We start from the raw sequence: 25,935 nt of genomic DNA on the forward strand, positions 1-25,935 counted from the left end.
GGCCCAATCAAACTTATAATACCCCCAACACAGAGTGTTGTAGGGTATAAATATCAGTCGGTTCAGAAAATGTTCGATATATTTTGACTTCTTCTATGATTATTAAAATTGTTGACCCTCTATGGAGCAGGTTCCCAAGGAATGTGACAAACTCCGGAATGGGTTGGCAGATATATACCATCTTCACAACAGATCTTATGTAACAAAAAATATTTGGACTTGTGCAATTTGAAAAGAGCTCGATGCTTATTTCACTTTCTTTGAGCGTTTTGCTTTCCAAAATCTTGAACCCTATGTGGGGGAGGTACCAAAAGGAGAGGTCCGATCCGTACCATCTTCATAACAGATCTTGTGTCGATGGAAACGTTTTTTTTTTTTTAAATTTTATTGAATGAAAGCAAAATAAGTCGGAAATAGCATTACATTTTAGAATAAGTTTAGATTTTTTCGAGTTGGTCATCTTTGACACAAATTATGGCCTTCAAACGGCCAATGAAACCGTCACGAGCTGCCCGAATGATGCCTTGCGGTATTTTAGCCCATTCCCCGCGAAGCGCTGGCTTGTGGTGATCGACACTTTGGTATTTGTAGTGTCAACCTTGCTTTCAAAAATACTCCAGACACAATAGTCCAATGGATTGGTATCCGGAGATTTTGGTGGTCATTGTGCTCTGACAATGAAGCGAGAAACCTCATTTTGTAACCATTCTTGGGTGGCTGAGTCCTGTTGGAATGTCTGCGGTCAAAATGTTTGCGTGCTTTAATACACTTTCCAGAATATTTTCGCGATAATATTCGGCATTTGTTCTGATGTCACGTTCGATTAATACGAGCGGAGTGGAGAACGACCATTGGCTGTTATGGCGGCCCACACCATCACCATGGCCGACGCTTGGGTTCTGGTGGCCAACCGAAGGTGCACAATTTCAGCTGACCTCTTGATGACAAGTAAACACGATCAATTTTTATTTTTTTTGTTTACAAACTGCTTGACAACGAATGTTTTCTCATCGGAGATAGGAGAAAACCAAAGTCGGCAGTTCACCACTTTTGGGCCAAGCGAAGCAACTCTTTAGCTCTTTTGAGTCTATTTTCTGTTCTCTTTCTTTTGCAGTGTAAGTTCTTGCACTTTTTGGAATTTAAATGGCCTTGCCCCGAGCTCATTTTTCAACATTTGCCGAATGGAATATTGCGATATGTTCAGCTCACAAGCCATTTTTTGGCCACTGCGACGCGGATTTCGATCAAGTCGCTTCTTTACTTTCGAACCATTTCTGTTGATGTTGCTGTTTTCTTCCGTCCACTTCCTTAATGTCGGGCTATGCTACCAGTATCCGGTACCGGTAACGAGCGACACAAAAGATTTATTCACATTTATATGCTGAAGTGCTCTAACGATAGCCACTTGCGGGTTTCCAGCCAAATATAAAGAAATTACACTATTACGCTTGAATTCCATCACGAATAACTTTTGTTCCGGAAAATGCTCACCAAAATGCTTTTGTACGCTTGTAAACAATATAATGAGCTATGACTGGAATAATTTTAACAGCTGTCGGACGAGTGGCTTAGATATGACAGCAGTCTAAAGTTGGCTGCAGTTTTTTCATATCATATATATATATCAGTACCTCCCTATATTCGGTATTTGACGATTTTAGGGACATTATCCACTAGTAGGTACTACAGCCTATGACAAAAAAATGTCCATGAAGGTCTAGGTCTTCGTATAGCCCGGATAGGACAGTACCTCCCTATATTCGGTATTTTGATGATTTTAGCTTCATTATTCACCGTTTTTTTTTTTCAAGTTTCGTATTTAAATATTGTATTGTCTTATGACAAAAGTTGTCTATGCAGGTCCACGTCTTCGTATAGACCCCAATATAATGGCTATATTCGGCATTTTTAAGATTTTGCCCAACTTAGTGCTTTTTTAATTGTTTTTATGCCCTACACCACATAGTAGTAAGGATTATTGTATCTTTGTACATTTGTTTGTAACATGAAAAAGGAAGCGAGATAGACCCATAGTTCCTTTTTATGATCTGCACAGAATCCCATTCTGAGTCGATTTATGTATGTCAGTCCGTCTGACCATGTATTCTTGTGAACAAAATGCAGGTCGCATTTATTATCCGATTGAGATGAAATTTTGCAAACAATATTTGTTTGGCCCAAAGACGAACCCTATTGAAATTGATGATAATCGGATCAGATTTAGATATAGCTTCCATATATCTTCGATTTTCAAAATTTACCAAATGGCTAATATAAGTCCAAATGACCTGTATTTTGGTACATCCCACATGTGTAATATGCACTTCAAAAGAATGATATTTGATACCGGACATCAGATAATGCTCGAAAATACCTTTGTCAAATTTTATCGAGATCGGATCAGATTAGGATATAGCTCCCAAATATATCTTTATCCGATATTAGGTTTATTTAGAACCAAATGGCTAATATCGGCCCAAATAAACTGAATTTTGGCAATTATTACTGAATTCATCCTAGAAATCAGTACTTCAGACTTGGTGTAAATCGGTTCAGATATAGCTATAGCTCCCATATATATGTTTTATCCGATTTGGGATTTAAAGCCCCTCACAAGCGTAATATGCATTCCACAACAATGATCTTTGGTACCAGATATCAGATATAGCTCTGAATTTTGTCAAGATTAGTTCAGATTTGGACATGGCTCCCAAATATATCCTCAACTGATTTCGGGTAAATTGTGCACCAAATGCCAATCAGTCCAAAAGTCCTGAATCTCGGTACATCCGACCGAATTCAGTTTAGAAGTAAGTACATTGAATTCGAAGAAAATCGGTTTAGCTCATATATATGTTTCATCCGATTTGGTGTTTAAGTCCCTCAAATTCGTTATATACCTTCGACAACAATGATATTTGGTAGCAGATATCTTATAGAGCTCGGAAATACCTCTGCAAAATTTTATTAAGATAGGTTCAGATTTGGGTATAGGTCCCAGATATATCTTCAACCGATTTCGGGTTAGTTGTGCACCAAATGGCTAATATCTGTCAAAAAATCCTGAATTTTTGGACATTCGACCGAATTCAGTCTAGAAGCAAGTACATTAAATTCGAAGAAAATCGTTTTAGCTCATATATATGTTTCATCCGATTTGGTGTTTAAGTCCTTCACATTCGTAATATGCATTCGATAACAATGATATTTGGTACCAGATATCTTACAGAGCTCGGAAATACCTCTGCAAACTTTTATCAAGATCGGTTCAGATTTGGATATGGCTCGCAAATATATCCTCAACCAATTTCAGGTTAATCGTGCACCAAATGGCCAATATCAGTCCATCCGACCGAATTCAGTCTAGAAGCAGGTACATCAAATTTGGAGAAGATCGGTTTAGATATAGCTATAGCTCCCATATATATGTTTCATCCGATTTGGTGTTTAAGTCCCTCACATTCGTAATATGCATTCGACAACAATGAGCTTTGGTACCAAATATCTTATAGAGCTCGGAAATACCTCTGCAAAATTTTATTAACATAGGTTCAGATTTGGATATAGGTCCCAGATATATCGTCAACCGATTTCGGGTTAGTTGTGCACCAAATGGCTAATATCTGGTAAAAAGTCCTGAATTTTTGTACATCCGACCGAATTCAGTCAAGAAGCAAGTACATCGAATTCGGGAAAATCGGTTTAGATGTAGCTATAGCTCCGAAATATATGTTTTATCCGATTTGGTGTTTAAGTTTCTCACATTCGTAATATGCATTCGACAACTATAATATTTGTTACCAGATATCTTATAAAGCTCGAAAATATCTTTGCCAAAATTTATCGAGCTAAGATGTGGATATAGCTCCCATATATAACTTCAACCTATTTCGGGTTTATTGTACAAATAATGTCTAATATCAGTCCAAATGGAGTGAACTTCCGGACGTACCTTTCCATTTTGTGCAACTCGGCTCCGATATATACATATTTTTTAATATAATCCTCCTCCAAGTATGTCATGCACTCTATAACAAACTATAACTTCTCTAAAGCCAAATGTTTAAAGGTGGTATGATCTACTTGAAATAAATTCTTTCGTTACGAGAGCTCTACGAAATATGCAAAGTGGTGTAGGGTATCATATAGTCGGTCCCGCCCGATTTTAAGACTTTCTTTACTGTTTTTTTACATTTGTGTGCTTTTTTTACTCTTTAGATACGATTTGGGGAAAAATGAAGTCTTATCTCACCCCTCAAGTAAATCAATGAACTTCATACCAAATCTCATGGTTTTTGGTTAGGCCGTTTTTCGTGGTCAGGTCAGAAAATCAGTGAGAAACAGAAAATCCCGAGTGATTTTGGTACAATCTCAGAGATCCTCTCAACTAGGGACGTACGCCGGCGGAGCAATGGCACGCGAGACCCCTTCATTACTTTTCTGTAATTTTTCGTATATTTTTTACATGAGAAATCAATTTTTAATTATTGACATTCCTCCTCCCACCAAAATGTTTATGAAATACATTTCTGCAGACATCGCTGCCCCACACTTTTGCTCTTCACTGTATATTTTGTTTCTCCGAGAAAAAAACCCTCCCTCGTGTGGAATAAATATCAATTAAATGATATTTAATACCCGTTCACCGTTAAATGAATGGACTAACAGAGAAAGAGAGACTGAGAGAGGGGAAGAATAAGATCACGAGATCAGGGAGAGTTGACAATTGATTGAATCGAATATCAGATTCTAAATGGTTTGGAGATTTGCCGCCCCACAATGCAAGTCATCAAATCAATTGAAATCGATTGGTTCATAATATCCATTGAACTTTTGAACTGGCGGCAGACAGAAAAATGGTCAGGCGAGGCAGTAACCAGATTAATTGCTGGATGATGATTGACAATGATGGATATATATTTTTTTCAAAGCAAATGCGATCATGAAAAACAGAAATAACTTATTTAAGATTGTTTTCTTTTTCTTGGTTTTTATTTATAGGTAATTGGTAGATGGAAAAAAAATAGATCATGGTATGGTATTGGAATGGTATTTTTTATGGGCACAATTAATGGGAAAACATTGATTTTATTGATGAATGGGGAAGGGGGCGCCACAATTCAGTGGAATTTCTCAAATATCTCAATTTCGTAGGGTTGGTTATTGAAGGTGTGCATTAAATTCCCCTCAACTTACCTTTAATAGTTGTACAAACAGGAAAATTCCGCCAACAACGCTCTCCCAAGATTTACGACTCGCTCGGTTGCTCTTTGTAAATTTGGCGGCAAACACAGTTCCGTTGAAACCGCTTCGTTAAAAATGATAAGATCCAGGGGTGGGGTGCTCGACTTGACTTTACTAATGATTTATTTATTTGTTTAACACTTTACTTTTGTTTTATTAACAATTTTCACTTTTGCTTATTATAATTTATTTTTTTATTTATTTATTGATGTTGTTGCTCTTTTTGTTGTTGCTTTTTTTTTTTTTTTTTTTGTATCACTCACACAATATTCTGAAGATACATTTAAAGATATTATTATTTTTTATTTAGATATTATCCATTTTGTGGATGTTTTAGCGTGTCTTAAGTTGACAAATTTTTGTTGTGGCACAGTGGGTGGAAATGGAAAAAAAATAATTTAATTTCGAAGAAATTTCATATAGGAATCGAAATTTCCTATAGGAATCGATTTCGACGAAATATGCTATGAGAAGTCAATTTTGACGAAATTTCCTAACAGAAATCAATTTTGACGAAATTTCCTAAAAGAAGTCAATTTCGACGAAATTTCCTAACAAAATTAATTTCAACGAAATTTCCTAAAAGAATTCAATTTCGACGAATTTTCCTTAAAGAAGTCAATTTCGACGAAATTTCCTACAAGAAGTTAATTTCGACGAAAATTCCTAAAAGAACTCAATTTCGACAAAATTTCCTATAGACATTCAATTTCGACGAAATTTTCTATAGGCAGTCAATTTTGACGAAATTTCCCATGGAAATTCAATTTCGACGAAATTTTCTGTATGAATTCAATTTGTACCAAATTTCCTATGGAAATTCAATTTCGACGAAATTTCCTATGGGAATTCAATTTCGACGAAATTTCCTATGGGAGTTCAAGTTCGACGAAACTTCCTATGGGAATTCAATTTCGACGAAATTTCATTTGGGAATTCAATTTCGTCGAAATTTCCATGGGAATTTAATTTCGCCAAAATTTCCTAAAGAAATGTTATTCGGCAAAAATTCCTATGGTAATACAATTCGACGAAATTTCCTATGGGAATTTAATTTTGACGAAATTCCCATTAACAATTCAGTTTCGGCGAAATTTCCTATGGTAATTCAATTTCGTCGAAATGTCCTAAACGAATTCAATTTCGACGAAATTTCCTATGGGAACACAATTTCGACGAAATTTCCTATGGGAATTCAATTTCGACGAAATTTCCTATAGCAATTCAATTTTGTCTACATTTGCGATGTGAATTCAATTTGGACGAAATTTCTTTAAAAGATGCAATTCCGACGAAATTTCCCTAAAAATGCAATTTTGGCGAAATTTCCTATTCAATTCAATGTCGTCGAAATTTCCTAAAGGAATTCAATTTTGTCTACATTTCCGATAAGAATTCAATTTCGACATAAATTCCCCAAAAGATGCAATTTCGACGATATTTCCTATGGGCAATTAATTTTGACGAAATTTCCTATGAGAATTCATTCGACAAAATTTCCTATAAGGAATTTTTTATAAGATGTCGATTTCGGCGTAATTTTCTAAACGAATTCAATTTCGACCAGATTTCCTAAAGGAATTCGATTTCGACGGAATCTCCTATGGGAATTCAATTTTGTCAAAATTTCCCATAGGAATTCAATTTCGTTGAAAGTTTCCATAGGCATTAAATTTCGACGAATTTTTTTTTTTTAAGGGAATTCAATTTCGACGAAATTTCCTACAGGAATTCAATTTCGACGAAATTTCCTACCGGAATTCAATTTCGACGAAATTTCCTACAGGAATTCAATTTCGACGAAATTTCCTACAGGAATTCAATTTCGACGAAAATTCCTACAGGAATTCAATTTCGAAGAAATTTCCTATAAAAATTCAATTTCGACGACATTTCCTATAGGAATTCAATTTCGACGAAATTTCCTATAGGAATTCAATTTCGACGAAATTTCCTATAGGAATGCAATTTCGTCGACATTTCTTATAAGAGTGCAATTTCGACGAAATTTTCTATAAGAACTCAACTTCGACATAATTAAAGGAATTCAATTTCGACAAAATTTTCTATAGGAACTCAATTTCGACGAAATTTCCTATAGGCAATTAATTTTGAACAAATTTCCTATTGGAATGCAATTTCGACGAAATTTCCTATAAGGAATTTAATTTTGATGATATTTTCTATAAGATGTCAATTTCGACGAAAGAAACGAATTCAATTTCGACAAGATTTCCTAAAGGAATTCAATTTCGACGGAATCTCCTATAGGAATTAGATTTCGTCGAAATTTCTTATGGGAATACAATTTTGTCAAAATTTCCCATGAGAACTCAATTTCGACGAAATTTCCTATAGGAATTTGATTTCGTTGAAATTTCCTATGGGAATTCCTTTTCGACATAATTTCCCCAAAAGAAGCAATTTCGACGAAATTTCCCGTAAGAATGCATTTTCGACGAACTTTCGACCAAATTTCCTATTGGAATGCAATTTCGACGAAATTTCCTATAAGGAATTTAATTTTGATGATATTTTCTATAAGATGTCGATTTCGACGTAATTTCCTAAACGAATTCAATTTCGACAAGATTTCCTAAATAAATTCGATTTCGACGGAATCTCCTATGGGAATTCAATTTTGTCAAAATTTCCCATGAGAACTCAATTTCGACGAAATTTCCCATAGGAATTCAATTTCGTCGAAAGTTTCCATAGGCATTCAATTTCGACGAATTTTATTTAAGGGAATTCAATTTCGACGAAATTTCCTATGGATATTCAATTTCGTCAAAATTATCTATGGAAATTCAATTTTGACGAAGAATGCATTTTCGACGAACTTTCCCATGAAAATGCAATTTCGACGAAGTTTTCCTAAAAGATACAATTTCGACGAAATTTCCCATAAAAATGCAATTTCGACAACATTTCCTATAAGAATGCCGAAATTTCCTATAAAAATGCCAATACCAAATTTAGTACTATTTAGTACTTTTTCGTACAAATATGGAACGCATTTCCAAACCACCGCCAAATCTCAAACTATCATCAGTAACTATCAGTAATCTTAATATCAAATTTCAGGATTTTATCTTTATCCCTTCGCCCAATACCCAATATGGTCCCATTAGTACTTTTTTTACAATTATAGTACACATTTCCGGAACCTCATCCAAATGTCCAGGCTACACCAAATTTCAGATTTCTAGCACTATTTGCTTATCCAAAACCAAATTGGACCAAATATAGTACTATTTAGTACTTCTTATGCACTTGTGGTACACACATCCAAAATAACCTCTTTATCACACAAGCCTACCACCAACAGGGTCCCCAATACAAAATTTCCAAATTCCAGCTTTATAAAACTAAAACTAAACTTTCCAACCTTAAATTTCGTACCAAATTTCAAGTTTTAAGCTCTAACCGTTCCCATAATACCAAATTGAACCATTTTTAAAGTTAAGTACCATTTTTAAATTTTTCAGAACCTCAAGTTAAAATTTCCAAAAACCTTTTGGCGCCTCTAAAAATAACTCTAATTTCAAATTACTAGCTCATTATGCTTGTCCAATAGGAAGTATTACATTATTTAGCACCTTTCGTACCCTTTTAGTACGAATTTCCAAAGACACAGCCTTGTCTCACCCTAGTGCAAAATTCCAGCTTCAGTCGTTTCGTCTGCGCGTTATTTATCTATCAGTCGGTCAGTCAGTTTTTTCAATGCTCTTTTATTCATATAGATTTGTCCAGCCAAAAAATAACACGCAATGTTTTGTTTGGTTATGCATTTTCAAAATGCATGCATTAGTAATGCCGGTGTTTTATTTTGAATTTAATGATGCTCCACAATTTATCGCTTTATTATTTTTATTTTCCTCACTGCAATTTGTATTTTGCGTTACATTCTCCACCCCTCTTTGCAATCCTTTACAATATTTTTTTTCGTTTTTGTTTTGTTCCAAGCGCCGCTTTTTACGGCAGTGAATGCAAAATTAAACCTCAAGCCTGTCACAAATAAATAGTTACAACAATAACAAAGATAACAACAATGACAACAGTCCACTCAAAACCCCCCAATACAATTCACAAAAAGTCAGGCAGGCAGGCATCTGAGCCGCCGTGGCTGCAGCACCACACGAAAAAAAAATATCTACATACAGGCGGCAAAAACAACAACAAAACCAAAAACACTGTCATAACTACACAAAACCCGAGACGCACACACTCAGCGCCACACATATTCATTCTCTCTCTGTCTCTGAGTACACTCTTGAAAACAAACACGGCCCCAAAAATAAACGTAGTAACAAAAACAACAACACAAGAAACCTGTGACTGAGTAAGACTCAGCCAAACGGCAGAGTGATCCACACCCTCTCTATCTCTCCCTCACCCACTTCTTCTAGAAAAAGGCACGATCAAAACGGGCACCGTCACAACCGATCACAGCTTTTTGTCTTGAACTTACACGGACGATGGGGCCAGAAAAAAGACAAAAACAACAATATCCACAACGTCGGCGACGACGACAACGTTTAGTGCTGTCGGTAACACAAGAACACGAACGGCAACAACAAAAGGTAGGCAAACACACGACGACGACTACGACTGAGGAAAGAAAAAAAAACTGTTGCTACGTATTAAGACCCGACACGACGAAACCGACCAGGCGATTGAAAAAGAAAAAAACTCAATATTAAAATTATGTGGCTTTAAAACAAAAGGTATTTTTCTATATTTTTTTGGAAATTCTTTTTACCCAATGTTTCACCCACAAAATTATACGAATTTTCTTAAAGAACTACTCCCCACTTGGGAGATTTTCAATTACTTTTATTTTGTTTCAACACCAGAAATTTGTAAAACAATTATTTCCACTTTCTTTTTGTTGCCTTGTTTTCTTGGGCAATATTTTTTGCTTTGCTTTTCTTTTTTGTGGGGCTTAACACTGAAACCGACGGCCGACTGCGTTCTTTAGAATCCAACAAGTGTTCGCTTAAGACGTTCAACGGAGAGTACCAATGAGTCTATGGCAACGACTTGGTTTATTAAGCCAGAGCTCCACCACAAAACCCCCACACTCGCTCACGCGTACATACACATAAACATGTGGCCAACCAACCATTCGGGGAGAGCCATAACTGATGCTCCCCAAACAAAAAAGAGTTAAATGAAGGTGGGAGAATTGTTTGTTTATGAGAGTAGTAGGCTTTTGTTTTGGTGGGGTAATGAGTGTGAGTACTAGACTCTGTGTTAAAAGAGAGGGAGATTGAGATGCATTGTTTTCACAAAACAGATGATCGATCGTTTGTTGTTAGTTTTTTTTATTTCTTTTTGAAAAACGTGGGGAGGTTTGGAGCAAGAAAAAAAGGTAGCCAAAGAAGAAAACAGTAAACAAACAAAAGGATAGGGTTACCAAGTAAATTAAATGTATGGATTTGTGGGGGATATGCTTTAACAACATCAAAAGAGTTATCAAATAGCTGAATTGTGCAGTTTTAACAAATATTTTTCAAGAAACATCCAACTTATGGTAAAAAATATTAAAAGAATTGGACTATATCGACTACTTTCTTCACTTTATAAGATATCTGTAATAATTAAAGGAAAATTGAACGTTTATTTCTAATTTTATGTGAATAATTTATTTATATAAATTGAAAATAGATAAAAAACAATTTAAAAAGTATCGGTCGGTTTTGCTGACAGATGTATTCCCTCAGCCAGTGTTAAATATATTTTGACCTCTGTTATGATTATTCAAATTGTTGATCCTCTATGGAGTACGTTCTGAAGGAATGGGCCAATATCGTTTATTTCGTATCGGACCTAAATAAATATGATACAAATTTTGCGACGTGCCACTACATTCACTTTATATGAGATATGTGATAATTTTTAGAAAATGTTAAAATGTGAGTTAGGTACCAGATATAGTCGACCGAAGTATTCCATTTTCAAACCTCATCTAATACAGATAAATATAATGGTAGGGCAAAAATACAAGAAAATCGAACATTTATATCCAATTTTATGCAAAATCATAAATCCTATAGTCATCTCAGATTTCTGGTTGAGAGAAATATTTAGATATATCAAGTTGTAAAGAATCGCTGACTTTTTTCTCAAGTTATGACAGATAAAATTATTGAAAATTGTGACCCTTTGTGGGTGGGGTATCAGAAGGGTTTCGAAGATATATATCATCTTCACAAGAGATCTTGTATTAGCAAAAATGTTCGTATGTGTGAAATTTAAAGAGAGTTGGATGCTTATTTCGCGTTATGTTTTCCAAAATCTTTAACCCTATGTGGGGGAGGTATCCGAAGAAATGGTTCGATCTTTTCCAGCTTTATAGCAGATCTTGTGCTGATAGAAATATTGAGATGTACTAAGTCTGAATGGGATCGGATGTTAATTTTGCGTGTTATGAGCTTCATAGATATTCAAAATGTTGACCCTTTGTGGGGGAGGTACCAGAAGGAGTGGACCGATATATCCCATCTTCACAGCTGATCTTGTGTTAGTAGAAATAATGGGATGTGTGAAATATTAAGAGAACAGGATGCTTATTTCGGATTTTATAATCGCTTAGGTTATACAAAACTTTCGCCCTTTGTGGGGGAGGTACCAGAAGAAATGGTTCGATCTCTTCCAGCTTTATAGCAGATCTTGTGCTGATAGAAATATTGAGATGTACCAAATCTGAATGGAATCGAATGTTAATTTCGCGTTTTATGAGCTTCATGGATATTCAAAATCTTGAACCCTTTGTGGGGGATGTACCGGAAGAAGTGGTTCGATCTCTTCCAGCTTTATAGCAGATCTTTTGCTGCTAGAAATATTGAGATTTGTCAAGTCTCAATGGAATCGGATACTAATTTCGCGTATTATGAGCTTCACGAATATTCAAAATTTTAACCCTTTGTGGGGGAGGTACCAGAAGGAGTGGACCGATATATTCCATCTTCACACCAGATATTGTGTTCATGAAAATATTGTAATGTGTGTAATTTGAAGACAATCGAAGTCTTACATCACATTTTATAAGAGTTATAATTATTCATAATTTTGAAACATTGTGGGGGAGGTACTTGATGGAGTGCATCGATATTGTCCATTTTCGCACCTGACCTAGAACTGATGCAAATATTAAGATTTGCAAAGTTGGAACAAAATCGGACTATTGCGTCTCTTTCTGTGCAGAAAATATTTTTTTCTTTTTTTTTGACAATTTTTACCTCTTGTGGGGGAGGTACCAGAAGGTGTGGACCGATATATTCCATCGTCACACCAGATCTTGGGTTAATAAAAATATTTCAATGTGTTTAATTTGAAGACAGTCGGACGCTTACATCATATTTTATAAGAGTTATAATCATTCAAAAATTTGACCCTTTGTGGGGGAGGTACTTGATGGAGTGCACCGATATTGTCCATTTTCGCACCTGACCTAACACTGATGAAAATATTAGGATTCGCAAAGTAAAAGCAAAATTGGAATATCCTTTCTCTTTCTGTGCAGTAAATTATTTTCTTTGAAAGTTTTGACATTTTGTGGGGGAGGTACCAGAAGGAGTGGACCGATATTGCCCGTCTCCGAACTCGATCTAAGTTTGATAATAATATTACGATGTACCAAGTTTGGGCCATATCATATACTCCCTTCGAGAGTTATAGTGAGCCAGACAGGCGGACGGACACCCCTAGATCGACTTCCAATATTCCGAAAGGGATTTTGTCTAAACCCGTTATTTCTTTGAGGCACGTTTTGGTCGTATCAAATGACTCTCAGAGCCAAATATTTGGATCAAAAGCTGGTTTTTAAGATGGAAAATTCTCAAGGTCCCACAAACATGGATTCTTTAAGAAAAAAATCTCAAGGTCTCCCAAACGCAGATTTTTAAAGAAAAATCCCAAGGTACCACAGAGCTTCAAATGTGGATTTTTAATTACAAATTCTTGATTTTCTAACGAAAAAAAAAATGTTAAGGACCTCCAAACGAGGATACTTTTTAATGACAATTGTCAAAAAAGTGGATATTAAAATAAAAAATTCTCAAGAACTACCCATCCAAAAAAAGTGAATATTTAAATAAAAAATTCTCAAGAACTTACCCACTCAAATATGTAGAGTTTTTAATGAAAATTTTCAAATAACCCACAGCGCCATCAACGTGAATTTGCGAAGTAAAAATTTCTTAAGGACAATGAATTAAAATCATTGAACGATTCTCAAGGACTCACAGAGCTACAAACGTTGATTTTTAAAAGTAAACCTTTAAAATGGCCCACAGTGCCACTAACGCGGATTTTTTAATAAAAATGCTCAAGAACCGACACGCATAGATTTTTAATTGAAAAATTCTTAAGGACATACAGAGTCAAAAACGTGGAAGGAAAAATTCTCAAGGTCCTTTGAAGGCCGCAAATGAAAATATTTTAAGGAAAAATTCTCAAAGTTAACAGTCCTCGAAGTTCCCAAAACAATCTCGAAGACCAGCAGTGCAAAACCTTCTACTTTTTTAGAGGATATTTTTAAGGACATTTTAAGAATTGTCTTTAAGGGTTATGTTAGCTCTTACAATTCAACCTAGTTTTGTTTTTTTTTTCTTTTTAGATAAAATGTTTTGAATTAGATACTGGAAAAAAAACATGGCTCCACATCAAGACCTATGGAAGAATATACCCTGGGCGGTATATATTTTGTTACTACTTGCCCCACTTGTCATTCAAGCCAATGATTCCAGTGATGAGACCTACAACGTAGGCGGGGTGCTGGCCGATTATATCAGCAATAAGACCTTTGTGGATGTTATATCGGTGAGTCAGTAAAAATCGGAATAGGACCTTAAAAGGTATTCAAATGGGGGACCTACTGAGTCACCCATAAGAATGTTATTAAGGTCCTCTTAGGGAAGATCTCTTGAAAGTTGACAAAATCGACTGTAATTTAAAGGAAAAGATCTTCGATAAAAAAGACCCTAATAACATTCTTATGGAGGACTCTTTAGGTGTTCCAATTAAATAACTTTTAAAGTCCTTTCCTCCTTCCCTTCTCCCATTTCAAATTTTTATTAATTCCCTTCAAAAATTTTCCCTCCAGGAACTTAATTTCAACTCCAAATACAAGACCAGTCGCCGCATGACCTACTATGGCAAAACGATACGCATGGACAAGAATCCCATCAAGACGGTGTTCAATGTCTGTGACAAACTCATCGACAAGAGGGTAAGTTCATAGATTAATCCTCCCCCAATTTATTTCCAATTTCCACCTCAATCCAATTCCTCCAATTTCATATCCATACGATGATCACTGCCAAATGGATGGATCGCTTCCATTTCGCCCAGAAAAGTGAAAATCAAAAATATCAAATAAATGCAAATCATAAAAATGCCAAGGCTTCGACGCAAAATGAAATTTGCGGAGCTGGCCGCAAAGATCAGCAGCATTAGACCGATAATTGAAAATATGGTTATATTTCCACCCATTGTTCCCTCGGCATCATTCTAGAGAGACGGGGAGAGAGAGAGAAACTTAAGTTGTGTTCAGAGAGCCAGAGAGAGAGAGAGAGAGGAAATATATTTGGATACCTTTTTATTTGTCCGCAGCTCTTTGGAGATGGCAGCCTTATATGTCATACCCAAACCAATGCCTATCAGGATATCTGGAAAAAGAGAACGTCAGAATGCTAGATATTCTACGAGAAGATCGTCTGAAATTCTATGAGAAGATCACCTGGTCTTCTATGAGAAGATCACCTGATCTTCTATGAGAATATCACCTGATCATCTATGAGAAGATTACCTGAGCTTCTATGAAAAAGTCACCTGATCTCCTATGAGAAGATCGCCGGATCTTCTATGAGAAGATCGCCGGATCTTCTATGAGAAGATCACCTGATCTTCTATGAGAAGATCACCTGATCATCTATGAGAAGATCATCTGATCCTCTATGGGAAGATCACCTAATCTTCTATGAAAAGATCACCTAATCTTCTATGAGAAGATCACCTGATCTTCTATTAGAAGATCTCCTGATCTTCTATTAGAATATCACCTGATCTTCTATGAGAAGATCACCTGATGTTCTATGAGAAGATCACCTGATGTACTATGAGAAGATGACCTGATCTTCTATGAGAAGATCACCTGAACTTCTAAGAGGAGGTCACCCGTTTTTTTATGAAAAGATAACCTGATCTTCTTTGAAAAGATCACCTGATCTTCCTTGAGAAGATCGCCATCTCTTCTTTGAGAAGATCACCTCTCTTCTATGAGGGAAGATCTCCTGATCTTCTGGGACAAGATCTCCTTATCCTCTAAGAGAAGATGTCCTGACCTTCTATGAGAAGATCACCTGAATTTTCCACTACTTACTGAACATTGGTCCACCAAAACACGCCGCAAAACCCATTTTCTGATAGCCCTGGCGAGCCAAGGCCACATTTGCCACCAAATCGCCAATGCTATTGCCCCAGGCCAGTAGGGTGCAGCCCAAAAAGGAATTGCTGCGTTGGGTGGTTAAGCCAAGGACATTTAAAATGCTAATGGTTTCTGCAGCACAGGCATAGTGACATAAATGGAACCCATTGCTGCCAAAATGGCAAGATACTGAAAGAACCCCAATAGACCTTAGAATCTATGCAAAAATTCTCTTAAATATCCCCTACCTTATGAAATTCTGGAGTAGTATCCGTTCGACTGTGGCAAAATGCCGCAACTGCCAAGGGAAGCGTTACAATTACCGACGTAGTCCATAAAGGCAGCCCATACAAATTATATTCCCCACCCTCTATGGCCCAGCCAATGAAAAGGGGCAGTGAAACCAGCTGCAGACAATTCAGCAACTTCGACCAACCATGATCCTCCAGCTCGAAATCAACAATGGGTATTAGAGCTTTCAAAATTAGGAGAATAGGTGCCTTTAACAAGATCATGATGTGCTGCCATCTATTGGCCTCCAACCACTCTTGAGGGTCAATGGGATTCAGCGAATTTAGAAATTGCTGGATGAGCAAATAATTGGCACTGTGCCCAGCATTATAGGGTATAGAGTTCCGTTCCAACTGCTGACTACAGCTGCGGGAGTGTATTTCAAAGTGGGCCTCACGTGAAAGGCGTGAAAAGTATTCGGAGGCTTTAAGGGAAGTAGAGATCAAATGGGGTTTCTCATAGCTAATAAAAGTGGGGTATACCTACAGGCGCTGGAAAGGCTTCTAGATTCGGCCTTCATTGCTGAAATAAAAAAGAGACCAGCTTTTAATTGGAAGATAAAAAATGACCATAAGATATCTCCCTTGAGAAGATCAACTGAACTTCTAGAAGATCTATTGATTTTCTGGGAGAAGATCAACTGATCTTCTGGGAGAAGATCCCCTGATATTCTAGGAGAAGATCCACTGGTCTTCTGGGAGAAGATCAACTTATCTTTTAGGAGAAGATCAACTTATCTTTTAGGAGAAGATCAACTGATTTTCTAGGAGATGATCAACCGATCTTCTGGGAGAGAAATTAAACTGATCTTCTAGGAGAAATTAAACTAATCTTCTAGGAGAAGATCAACTGATCTTCTGTGAGAAGATCAATTCATCTTCTGGGAGAAGATCAACTTATCTTCCAGGAGAAGATCAACTGATTTTCTAGTAGAAGACCAACTGATCTTCTATGAGAAGATCCACTGATTTTCTGGGAGATTATCAACCGATCTTCTGGAAGAAGATCAACTGATCTTCTGGGAGATGATCAACCGATCTTCTGGGAGAAGATCAACTGATCTTCAGGAAGAAGATCAACAAATCTTCTGGGAGAAGATCAATCGATCTTCTGGGAGAAGATCAACCGATCTTTTGGGAGAAGATCAACCGATCTTTTGGGAGAAGATCAACTGATCTTCTGGGAGCAGATCCGCTGATATTCTGGGAGAAGATCCACTGATCCTCTAGGAAAAGTACATGGGATTTTTCTAAGAGAAGATCTACTGATCGTCTGGTAAGCTATCAACTGATCTTCTGGGAGAAGATTCACTGATCTTCTGGGAGAAGATTCACTGATCTTCTGGGAGAAGATTCACTGATCTTCTGGGAGAAGATAAACTGATCTTTTGGGAGAAGATCAACTGATCCTCTGGGAGAAGATCAACTGATCTTCTGGGAGAAGATCAACTGATTTTCTGGGATAAGATCAACTGATCTTTTGGGAGAAGATCAACTGGTCTTCTAGAAGAAGATCCACTGATTTTCTGGGAGATGATCAACCCATCTTCTAGGAGAAGATCAACTGATCTTCTGGGAGAAGATCAACTGATCTTCTAGGAGAAGATCAACTGATCTTCTAGGAGAAGATCAACTGATCTTCTGGGAGAAAATGAAATGTTTTTCTGGGAGAAGATTAACTGATCTTCTCCTAGAGAAGTTCTTCTGAGAGAGAAGTTCAACTGATCTTCTAGGGCCCCATCAACTAATGTTTTCTGGAAAAAATCGACTGGTTTCCCGGGAGAAGATCCACTCCCAGGCTTACCTTTCACTTTCTGCACCACCAGATATTGATCCAGGCACACCACCACAATGTAGCACAAATAGATGCCCAATATAGCTTCAAGAAGCAAAATTAAAAAAGAAATAATTAAAAATAAATAGTATCCTCCTTACCCACTCCCTCGATGACAGTTATGGCCTTATCCGTGACCATACTATAATCGATAAACACCACAGCCAATAACAAAAACAAACAATCCCTCAGAAAATTCGTTGGCTGTGTTACAAAAGGTACAAAGGCCACAATACTTCCGGCCACACAAAAAACCACAAACAGCCCGGCACCCATAATATCGGAATACAAGCGGCGCGATTCACCGCCCAAACCCGTAATGCTTGTCATCATATCGGGAGCACAGTTGCCAAAGGCCAGCAACGTTACGCCGGCAACATTTTCATTTAAACCCAAAATTGAGGATAGCACCTTCAAGGCGGGACAAAAACTGAAATTGAGAGAAGTTTTTCAAAAAAAATATTAAAATTATTAATTCACAACTTACAAACCATCTGCGGTGGAACCTAAAATAAGAAATAGCAGGGAACAACAGAGAATTAGAGCCATTATGCCACCAACAACGAATAGAGTTTGGCTGGTGTCGATGTTACAGTAAAACAATTCCGTGTAATTGAAAATGAAGACATCTTCCGAGCACTGTGCTGTGGCTTTGACATAGTTACATCTCTTTTCATAGGACAGGGTATTGACTAGGGCGCAGGTTAGCTGAAATAACATTTATAAAAAAAATTATTAAATTAATTAAATTTCTTAATTCTTAGAGATATTCTTATTTTATTAAATTGTATTCCCTACTTACGGCATGAACATCCTGCACAAAATTATCATGCGCCAAATAGTGGGGATATGTGACATTTGAGCTATTGAAATTCTCTATTAACATCAGCTTTTAATTGCTTTTATTTTTGCTTGAAATATTTCTTGGAGTTTTCAACCAATTGACAAATACAGGCACGCATTTAAATTAGGTAGCACCAAATGTGCGCCTCAAAGTATGCTTTAAAGTTACGAACTTAAGTATTTACTATAATATAGGGCTCTACAAACTCCTTGTGTTCTTAGTGTTTATAGCACAACAAGCAAAGAGTTATACTGACCTATTAGAGGAAAATTCACTTTAGGAGGATCGCCAAATTATATATTATTGCGAAAAAAAATTCTGGAGGGTGTATTAAAGCCTTAGGCACGCAAACATTTCGGCCGCAGATCTTGGATATTCCAACAGGACTCAGCACCATCGCACTCAGCACGCGCCACCCAAGAATGGTTACAAAATGAGTTTACTCGCTTCATTTCCAGTACAAAATGGCCACCAAAATCTCCGGATACCAATCCGTTGGACTATTGTGTTTGGAGTATTTTGGAAAGCAAAAATACCAATGTGTCGATCACCTCAAGCAAGAGCTTCGCCGGGAATGGGCCAAAATACCGCAGAGCAACATTCGGGCAGCGTGTGACGGTTTCATTGGCCGTTTGAAGGCCATAATTCGTGTCAAAGGTAACTTCTTCTATAAGAAGACTTCCAGGTCTTTTATGAGAAGACCTTCTGGTCTATGAGAAAATCTTCTGGTTTTCTATGAGAAGGCCCTCTGGTTTTCTATGAGAAGGCCCTCTGGTCTTCTATGAGAAGACCTTCTGGTCTTCTATAAGAAGACCTGCTGCTGGTCTTCTGTAAAATGACCTGCTTCTGGTCTTCATTGAGAAGACCTGCTTCTGGTCTTCTATAAGAAGACCTGCTTCTGGTATTCTATGAGAAGTTCTTCCGGTCTTCTATGAGAAGTTCTTCCGGTCTTCTATGAGAAGACCTTCTGGTCTTCTATGAGAAGACCTGCTTCTGGTCTTCTATAAAATGACCTGCTTCTGGTCTTCATTGAGAAGACCTTCGGGTCTTCTATAAGAAGACCTGCTTCTGGTCTTCTATGAGAAGACCTTCCGGTCTTCTGTGAGAAAACCTTCCGGTCTTCTGTGAGAAAACCTTCTGGTCTTCTGTGAGAAAACCTTCTTGTCTTCTGTGAGAAAACCTTCTGGTCTTCTGTGAGAAGACCTTCTGGTCTTCTATGAGAACCCTTCTGGTCTTCTACGAAAAACCTTATTCTGGTCTGCTATGAGAAGACCTTCTGGTCTTCTATGAGAAGACCTTCTGGTCTTCTAGGAGAAGACCTTCTGGTCTTCTATGAAAAGACCTTCTGGTATTCCACGAGAAGACCTTCTGGTCTTCTATGAGAAGACCCTCTGGTCTTCTGTAATAAGACCTTCTGGTCTTCTACAAAGGAGACCTTCTGGTCTTCTATGAAAAGACCTTCTTCTGGTCTTCTATAAGAAGACCTGCTTCTGGTCTTCTATTAAAGGACCTTCTTCTGGTCTTCTATGAGAAGACCTTCTGGTCTTCTATGAGAAGACCTTCTGGTCTTCTATGACAAGACCTTCTGGTCTTCTATGAGAAGACCTTCTGGTCTTCTACTATAGGAAGACCTTCTGGTCTTCTATAAGAAGACCTTCTGGTCTTCTAAAGGAAGACCTTCTGGTCTTCTACAGGAAGACCTTCTGGTCTTCTACAGGAAGACTTTCTGGTCTCCTATGAGAAGACCTTCAGGTCTTTTTTGCTTTTGTTGTGGTGAATACCTTCTTATCTATGAAACTGTATCTTTTCTTCTTCTATGAGAAGACCTGCTTCTGGTCTTCTATGAGAAGACCTTCTGGTCTTCTACAAAGGAGACCTTCTGGTCTTCTATGGGAAGAAATTCTGGTCTTCTATAATAAGACCTTCTGGTCTTCTATAAGAAGACCTTCTGGTCTTCTATGAGAAGACCTTTTGGTCTTCTATGAGAAGACGATTTTTCTTCTCTTCTATGAGAAGTCTTCCCTCAAATCAATTCAGGTCTCTCCAAGGACCAATAATCCTTATTGCTTTACAACTATTAAATGATATTTTTCCACATTCCACCGGAGATATTAATAATTTCCCTTAGCTTAAATATATTCTTCGATTTCCCCCTCTCCTCTTTAATAGGCCATATTCCGTATTACTTTATTCTGCACCAGGCAAAATGGCAAGTAATTGAATTGAATATAAATATCTTGTAATACCGTTGCCGGTGGTGGCGTCGAACCACGTCCTTTGGAAGGCTGTTGCTTTTCTTCTTCTCCTCCAAGAATTGGCAGCCAAACGACGTCTGTGGCGTAATTTCATTTGCATTTTGATTCGATTTTCCATCCGTTCGGCTGCTGTGTATCTTACTTACCAACTGCCTACTTATTCTTACTCTTGTTCTTTTGCCTATCTCTCCTCCTCCTCCTTTGCAGGTCTATGCCGTTGTGGTGTCACATGAATCCACCTCGGGTGACTTGTCACCGGCTGCTGTCAGCTACACCAGTGGTTTCTTTCAAATACCCGTCATTGGCATCTCATCCCGTGATGCTGCCTTCTCGGACAAGAATATTCATGTGTCCTTCCTGCGCACCGTGCCGCCGTACTATCATCAGGCCGATGTGTGGTTGGAGATGTTGAATCATTTTGGTTATACCAAGGTAAAAGAGCATTAAATGCCAGCCGATGGCCCCGGGGGATATGTTTTCAGTTCATGTGTTGTTGTTGTGCTTTTCAGGTAATTATAATCCACAGCTCGGATACAGATGGCCGTGCCATATTGGGTAGATTCCAAACAACATCCCAGACCTATTATGATGACATCGATGTTCGGGCCACCGTGGAAATGATTGTGGAATTTGAACCGAAATTGGATAGCTTTGCGGAGCATTTGATTGAAATGAAAACGGCCCAGAGTCGGGTGTATTTGTTGTATGCCAGGTAAGAGGAAGAGAGGGAAGTGGGGAGGGGAAAGTATTTTAAGGAAGGAAATAATTTTTATTTAAATTTCAGCACCGAAGATGCCCAGGTCATATTCCGTGATGCTGCCACATACAACATGACCGAAGCGGGGCATGTTTGGATTGTCACAGAACAGGCCTTGAGTGCCCCCAATACCCCTGATGGTGTCTTGGGTCTGCAGCTGGAACATGTTAACAGTGACCATTCGCATATTAAGGTGGGTTCGGAGTAGTCATATTTTTTCACTTCCAAAATTTATATTTTTCTTATTTTTTATCTTTTTAGGACTCCGTTTATGTCCTGGCCTCTGCCATTATTGAAATGAGACAAAATGAAACTATTACGGAGCCACCAAAGAACTGCGATGACTCGGGAGTTAATTGGGAATCAGGTAAGATTTATTATTTTAATAGACTAGCCAAAGATCAGGAGTGTCTAAAGGTCAGGGTTGGGAGCTGTAGGGCAGAATGTCGTGATATACAGGCTGGAGAGCCAGGGAGTCACCATAGAGGATTTGGCGGGCCAGAGAGGAGATCAGGGAGTATTCACAGATTGGTTCGATGGCCTGAAAGTCTTCGTGGGCGTGTGGAATTTCTCAGGCAGTCTTCGTAGACAAGTTGGTTTAGTGGGGTATTCTTCACAGACAACTTGGACCAGCTGCGAAGTTTTCATAGACAAGTTGAATGGGTCAGGAAGACTTCATAGACAAGTTGGATTAGTCTGGAAATCTTCATAGACGAGTTGGATGAATTGGGAAGTCTTGGTAGACGAGTGGGGTTGACCAGGAAGTCTTCAAAGACATGTTGGATAAGCCAGAAAGTCTTAGGAGAAACATTGGATAAGTCAGGTAGTCTTCAGAGACAAGTTGGATGAGTCGGAAAATGTTCGTAGGCAAGTAGAATGAGTTGAGCAGCCTTCATAGACCAATTGGATGAGCTAGGAAGTCTTTATTGACAAGTTGGATAAGCCGGGAGGAATTCGTGAATGAGCCAGGAAGACTTCATAGACAGGTTGGTTGAGTCAGGAAGTCTTAAAAGGCAAGTTGGATAGGTCGGAAAGTATTCAGAGACAAGTTGGATGGGTAAGGAAGTCATTTAGAGACAAGTTGGATGAGTCGGAAATTTTTCACAGACAAGTAGGATGGGAAGTCTTCTAAGACAAATTAGATGATTCGAAAGTCTTCATAGCCAAATTGTATGGGTTAGAAAGTTCTCCGAGAAAGGTCAGGGAGTCTGCTTAGATCAGTTGGATGAGTTAGAAAATCTTCATGGACAAGTTGGATGAGTCGGTAAGTCGTCATTCACAAGTTGGATGGACCTGGAAATCTTCATTTCATAGATAAGTTGAATGCGTCAGGAATCGGGAAGTCTTCTTGGATCAGGAAGTTTTCATAGACATGTTTGACGAATCGGAAAGACTTCATGGATCAGGAAGTTTTCATAGAAAAGTTGAATGCTTCAGGAAGTCTTCGTAGACAAGTTGGATGGGACAGAAAATCTTCTGAGTTGTATTTGACGGGAAGTCTTCATATACGAGCTACCACATAGAGGGTCTTCATATACGAGCTGCCGAGACATGAAGTCCTCAGGAAGTCATCATAGACGAGCTGACTAGGCAGGGAGTCATCATAGACGAGCTGACGGGGCAGGGAGTTTTCATAGACGAGCTGACGAGGCAGGGAGTCTTCATCGACGAGCTGACGAGGCAGGAAGTCTTCTTCATAGACGAGCTGACAAGGCAGGGAGTCTTCTTCATAGACGAGGTGACGAGGCAGGGAGTCCTCATAGATGAGCTGACGGGGCAGGGAGTCCTCATAGACGAGCTGACGTGGCAGGGCGTCCTCATAGACGAGCTGACGTGGCAGGGAGTCTTCTTCATAGACGAGCTGACGGGACAGGGAGTCTTCTTCATAGACGAGCTGACGGGACAGGGAGTTTATAGACGAACTGACAAGGCAGGAAGTCTTCATAGACGAGTCCTCAAACACCATCTTTGAAAAGAATATCCCTAAAGGCTCGTATTTGGATTGCAGATCCTAGAAATCTCTTCTATGAAGAGAAAACTTTTTTTCAAGGAAGACATACCAAAAGCCTTCAAATAAGTGGAAGACATAAAGTTTTGCTACGCTTTTACGATCTTGAGCTTTTCTAAAGCTAATTTACAGGGAGAGGACCTAAAGTTAATTTATTGATGACAGACCCAATACACTTATTTGGGCAGGAGACCACGATTAAGAGAACTAAAACTCTTCAATGAATAGAAACCCTTTTAAAGATCTTCTATGAATAACAGGTCTTTTAAAGCACGCATATGAAGCATATGAAAGCTATAAGTGCTATTTTTGGAATAGCTTTTAAAAATCGTCTGTGGAACGATTGGAGGCTCTTAAAGCTTATATATGGAGCTAGGAAGTCCATACAACCCGAGCTGATGGGCCTGGGAGACCAAATGAGTTATGGGATGGCTTTAAAAATCATCTGTGGATAAGAGAGCTTTTAAATGATAGGAGACACTTAAAGTTCATTTATGGATAGGAGGTATTTATGGATAGAAGGTATTTAGAAGCTCCTCCATTTCGGTATAGATCTAGGAAGCCTATACAACCGATCTGATGTACCTAGAAGTCCAAATTGACAAGCTGATGAGTGTCTAGGGGCCCAGTGGGAGAAAGGTCTAATTGTCAAATGTCTCTCTTTTTCCAGGCAAACGTCTCTTCCATTATCTGAAGACCCGCAATATAACCGGAGAAACTGGCCAAGTGGCCTTTGATGATAATGGCGATCGTATCTATGCCGGTTATCATGTCATCAATATGAGGCCCAAGCAGAAGAGGCAAATTGTGGGGGAATTCTATTATGATCCGGTAAGAGAGAGAGAGAACCTCTCCATATTTTCTTAATCTTAATAAAATTTCCTCTGTCCTCAGGCCAAGGCCACAATGCGTCTGCATATCAACGATAGTCTGATCATATGGCCGGGAAGGCAACGCAAGAAGCCAGAAGGTATCATGATACCCACACATTTGAAGGTATTGACTATTGAGGAGAAACCCTTTGTCTATGTGCGGCGTCTGACGGACGATGAGGTGGCCTGTGTGGATGATGAGGTGCCATGTCCGCTGTTTAATAATACAAATGGAGTGGGTGAGTTGGAAAAACACCTCCTTTCATTTACTAAATTTTAAAAAATCTCTCTTTCTCTCTCCCTCTCCTTTCCAGAAAATGACTACTGCTGTCGTGGCTATTGCATTGATCTCCTCAAAGCCCTCTCACAGCGCATCAATTTCACCTATGAACTCGGACTCTCACCCGATGGACAATTTGGCCATTACATCCTCAAAAATTCCACCACTGGCACTCTACCCTCCTCACCGCCCAAAAAGGAATGGACCGGCCTGATTGGCGAATTGGTTAACGAACGGGCCGACATGATTGTTGCACCACTAACCATTAATCCAGAGCGTGCCGAATATATTGAATTTTCGAAACCATTCAAATATCAAGGCATTACAATACTCGAAAAGAAGCCATCCCGATCGAGTACTTTAGTGTCCTTCTTACAGCCATTTAGTAACACGCTGTGGATATTGGTAGTGGTGTCAGTCCATGTGGTGGCCTTGGTACTCTATCTGTTGGATCGGTAAGTAGAGCGGGGGTGGGAGTAGTACGACTCAACTCATGCAAGCTATCTTCTGAGAGTAGAAATATTGAAAGTTTGCAAAACAAAGCATGGTTTAATAGATTCTCTCCAATCACATCCTTATCCTTCTTTTAACGAGAATTTAGGGAGCGGGGTTCGGTAAGAAAGATTGGGTATTCCATCATTTAAAGCTCTTTTATTGGAAGATGAATCTTAAGGGTTATCAAAAGGTCTTCTATGAATAGAAAATTCATAAAAGCTCTTCTTGGTATAAAAGTTTTCTATAAAATCTCTAAAAGCTTTACAAGACCTCTTGATGTCTTCTATGAGGAGAAGACTATCTGAAGAGCTCTAAAGCCATCCTATAAATAGAAGACCTTTAAAGCTCTTCTATGAAGAGAAGACCTTTTTGAATGAATATTTTAAAGCTGTTCTATGGAAGCCTAAAGCTCTTCCACAGCTCTTCTATGGATAGAAGACCTACAGCTCTTCTATGGATAGAAGACCTACAGCTCTTCTATAGAAGACCTACAGCTCTTCTATGGATAGAAGACCTACAGCTCTAATAACTACAGCTCTTCTATGGATAGAAGACCTACAGCTCTTCTATGGATAGAAGACCTACAGCTCTTCTATGGATAGAAGACCTACAGCTCTTCTA

The 25,935-nt window shown here is 38.3% G+C and overlaps 2 protein-coding genes across 2 annotated transcripts in view; one reads left to right on the top strand and one right to left on the bottom strand.

The window, feature by feature from the left end:
* Positions 1 to 10,289, bottom strand: part of LOC101897637 (inositol 1,4,5-trisphosphate receptor) — a 114,150-nt gene extending 103,861 nt beyond the window's left edge. The window contains 2 exon segments of the mRNA XM_059128571.1: positions 5,197 to 5,515; positions 10,082 to 10,289. The gene's annotated coding sequence lies outside the window, so the exon portion shown is untranslated.
* The window catches only part of LOC101898320 (glutamate [NMDA] receptor subunit 1), a 55,210-nt gene that overhangs the window by 21,171 nt on the left and 8,104 nt on the right, over positions 1 to 25,935 (top strand). The window contains exons 2-10 of the mRNA XM_059128570.1: positions 13,871 to 14,073; positions 14,357 to 14,482; positions 21,110 to 21,334; positions 21,412 to 21,614; positions 21,687 to 21,852; positions 21,921 to 22,026; positions 24,338 to 24,498; positions 24,562 to 24,778; positions 24,854 to 25,274. Of these exons, the coding sequence (XP_058984553.1) occupies positions 13,906 to 14,073; positions 14,357 to 14,482; positions 21,110 to 21,334; positions 21,412 to 21,614; positions 21,687 to 21,852; positions 21,921 to 22,026; positions 24,338 to 24,498; positions 24,562 to 24,778; positions 24,854 to 25,274 (1,793 nt within the window). The 5' untranslated portion in view covers positions 13,871 to 13,905. The remainder of the gene's footprint in view (positions 1 to 13,870; positions 14,074 to 14,356; positions 14,483 to 21,109; positions 21,335 to 21,411; positions 21,615 to 21,686; positions 21,853 to 21,920; positions 22,027 to 24,337; positions 24,499 to 24,561; positions 24,779 to 24,853; positions 25,275 to 25,935) is intronic.

The sequence above is a fragment of the Musca domestica genome, unplaced genomic scaffold, assembly GCF_030504385.1.
Source record: "Musca domestica strain aabys unplaced genomic scaffold, Musca_domestica.polishedcontigs.V.1.1 55, whole genome shotgun sequence".
In the NCBI taxonomy this organism is placed as follows: domain Eukaryota; kingdom Metazoa; phylum Arthropoda; class Insecta; order Diptera; family Muscidae; genus Musca; species Musca domestica.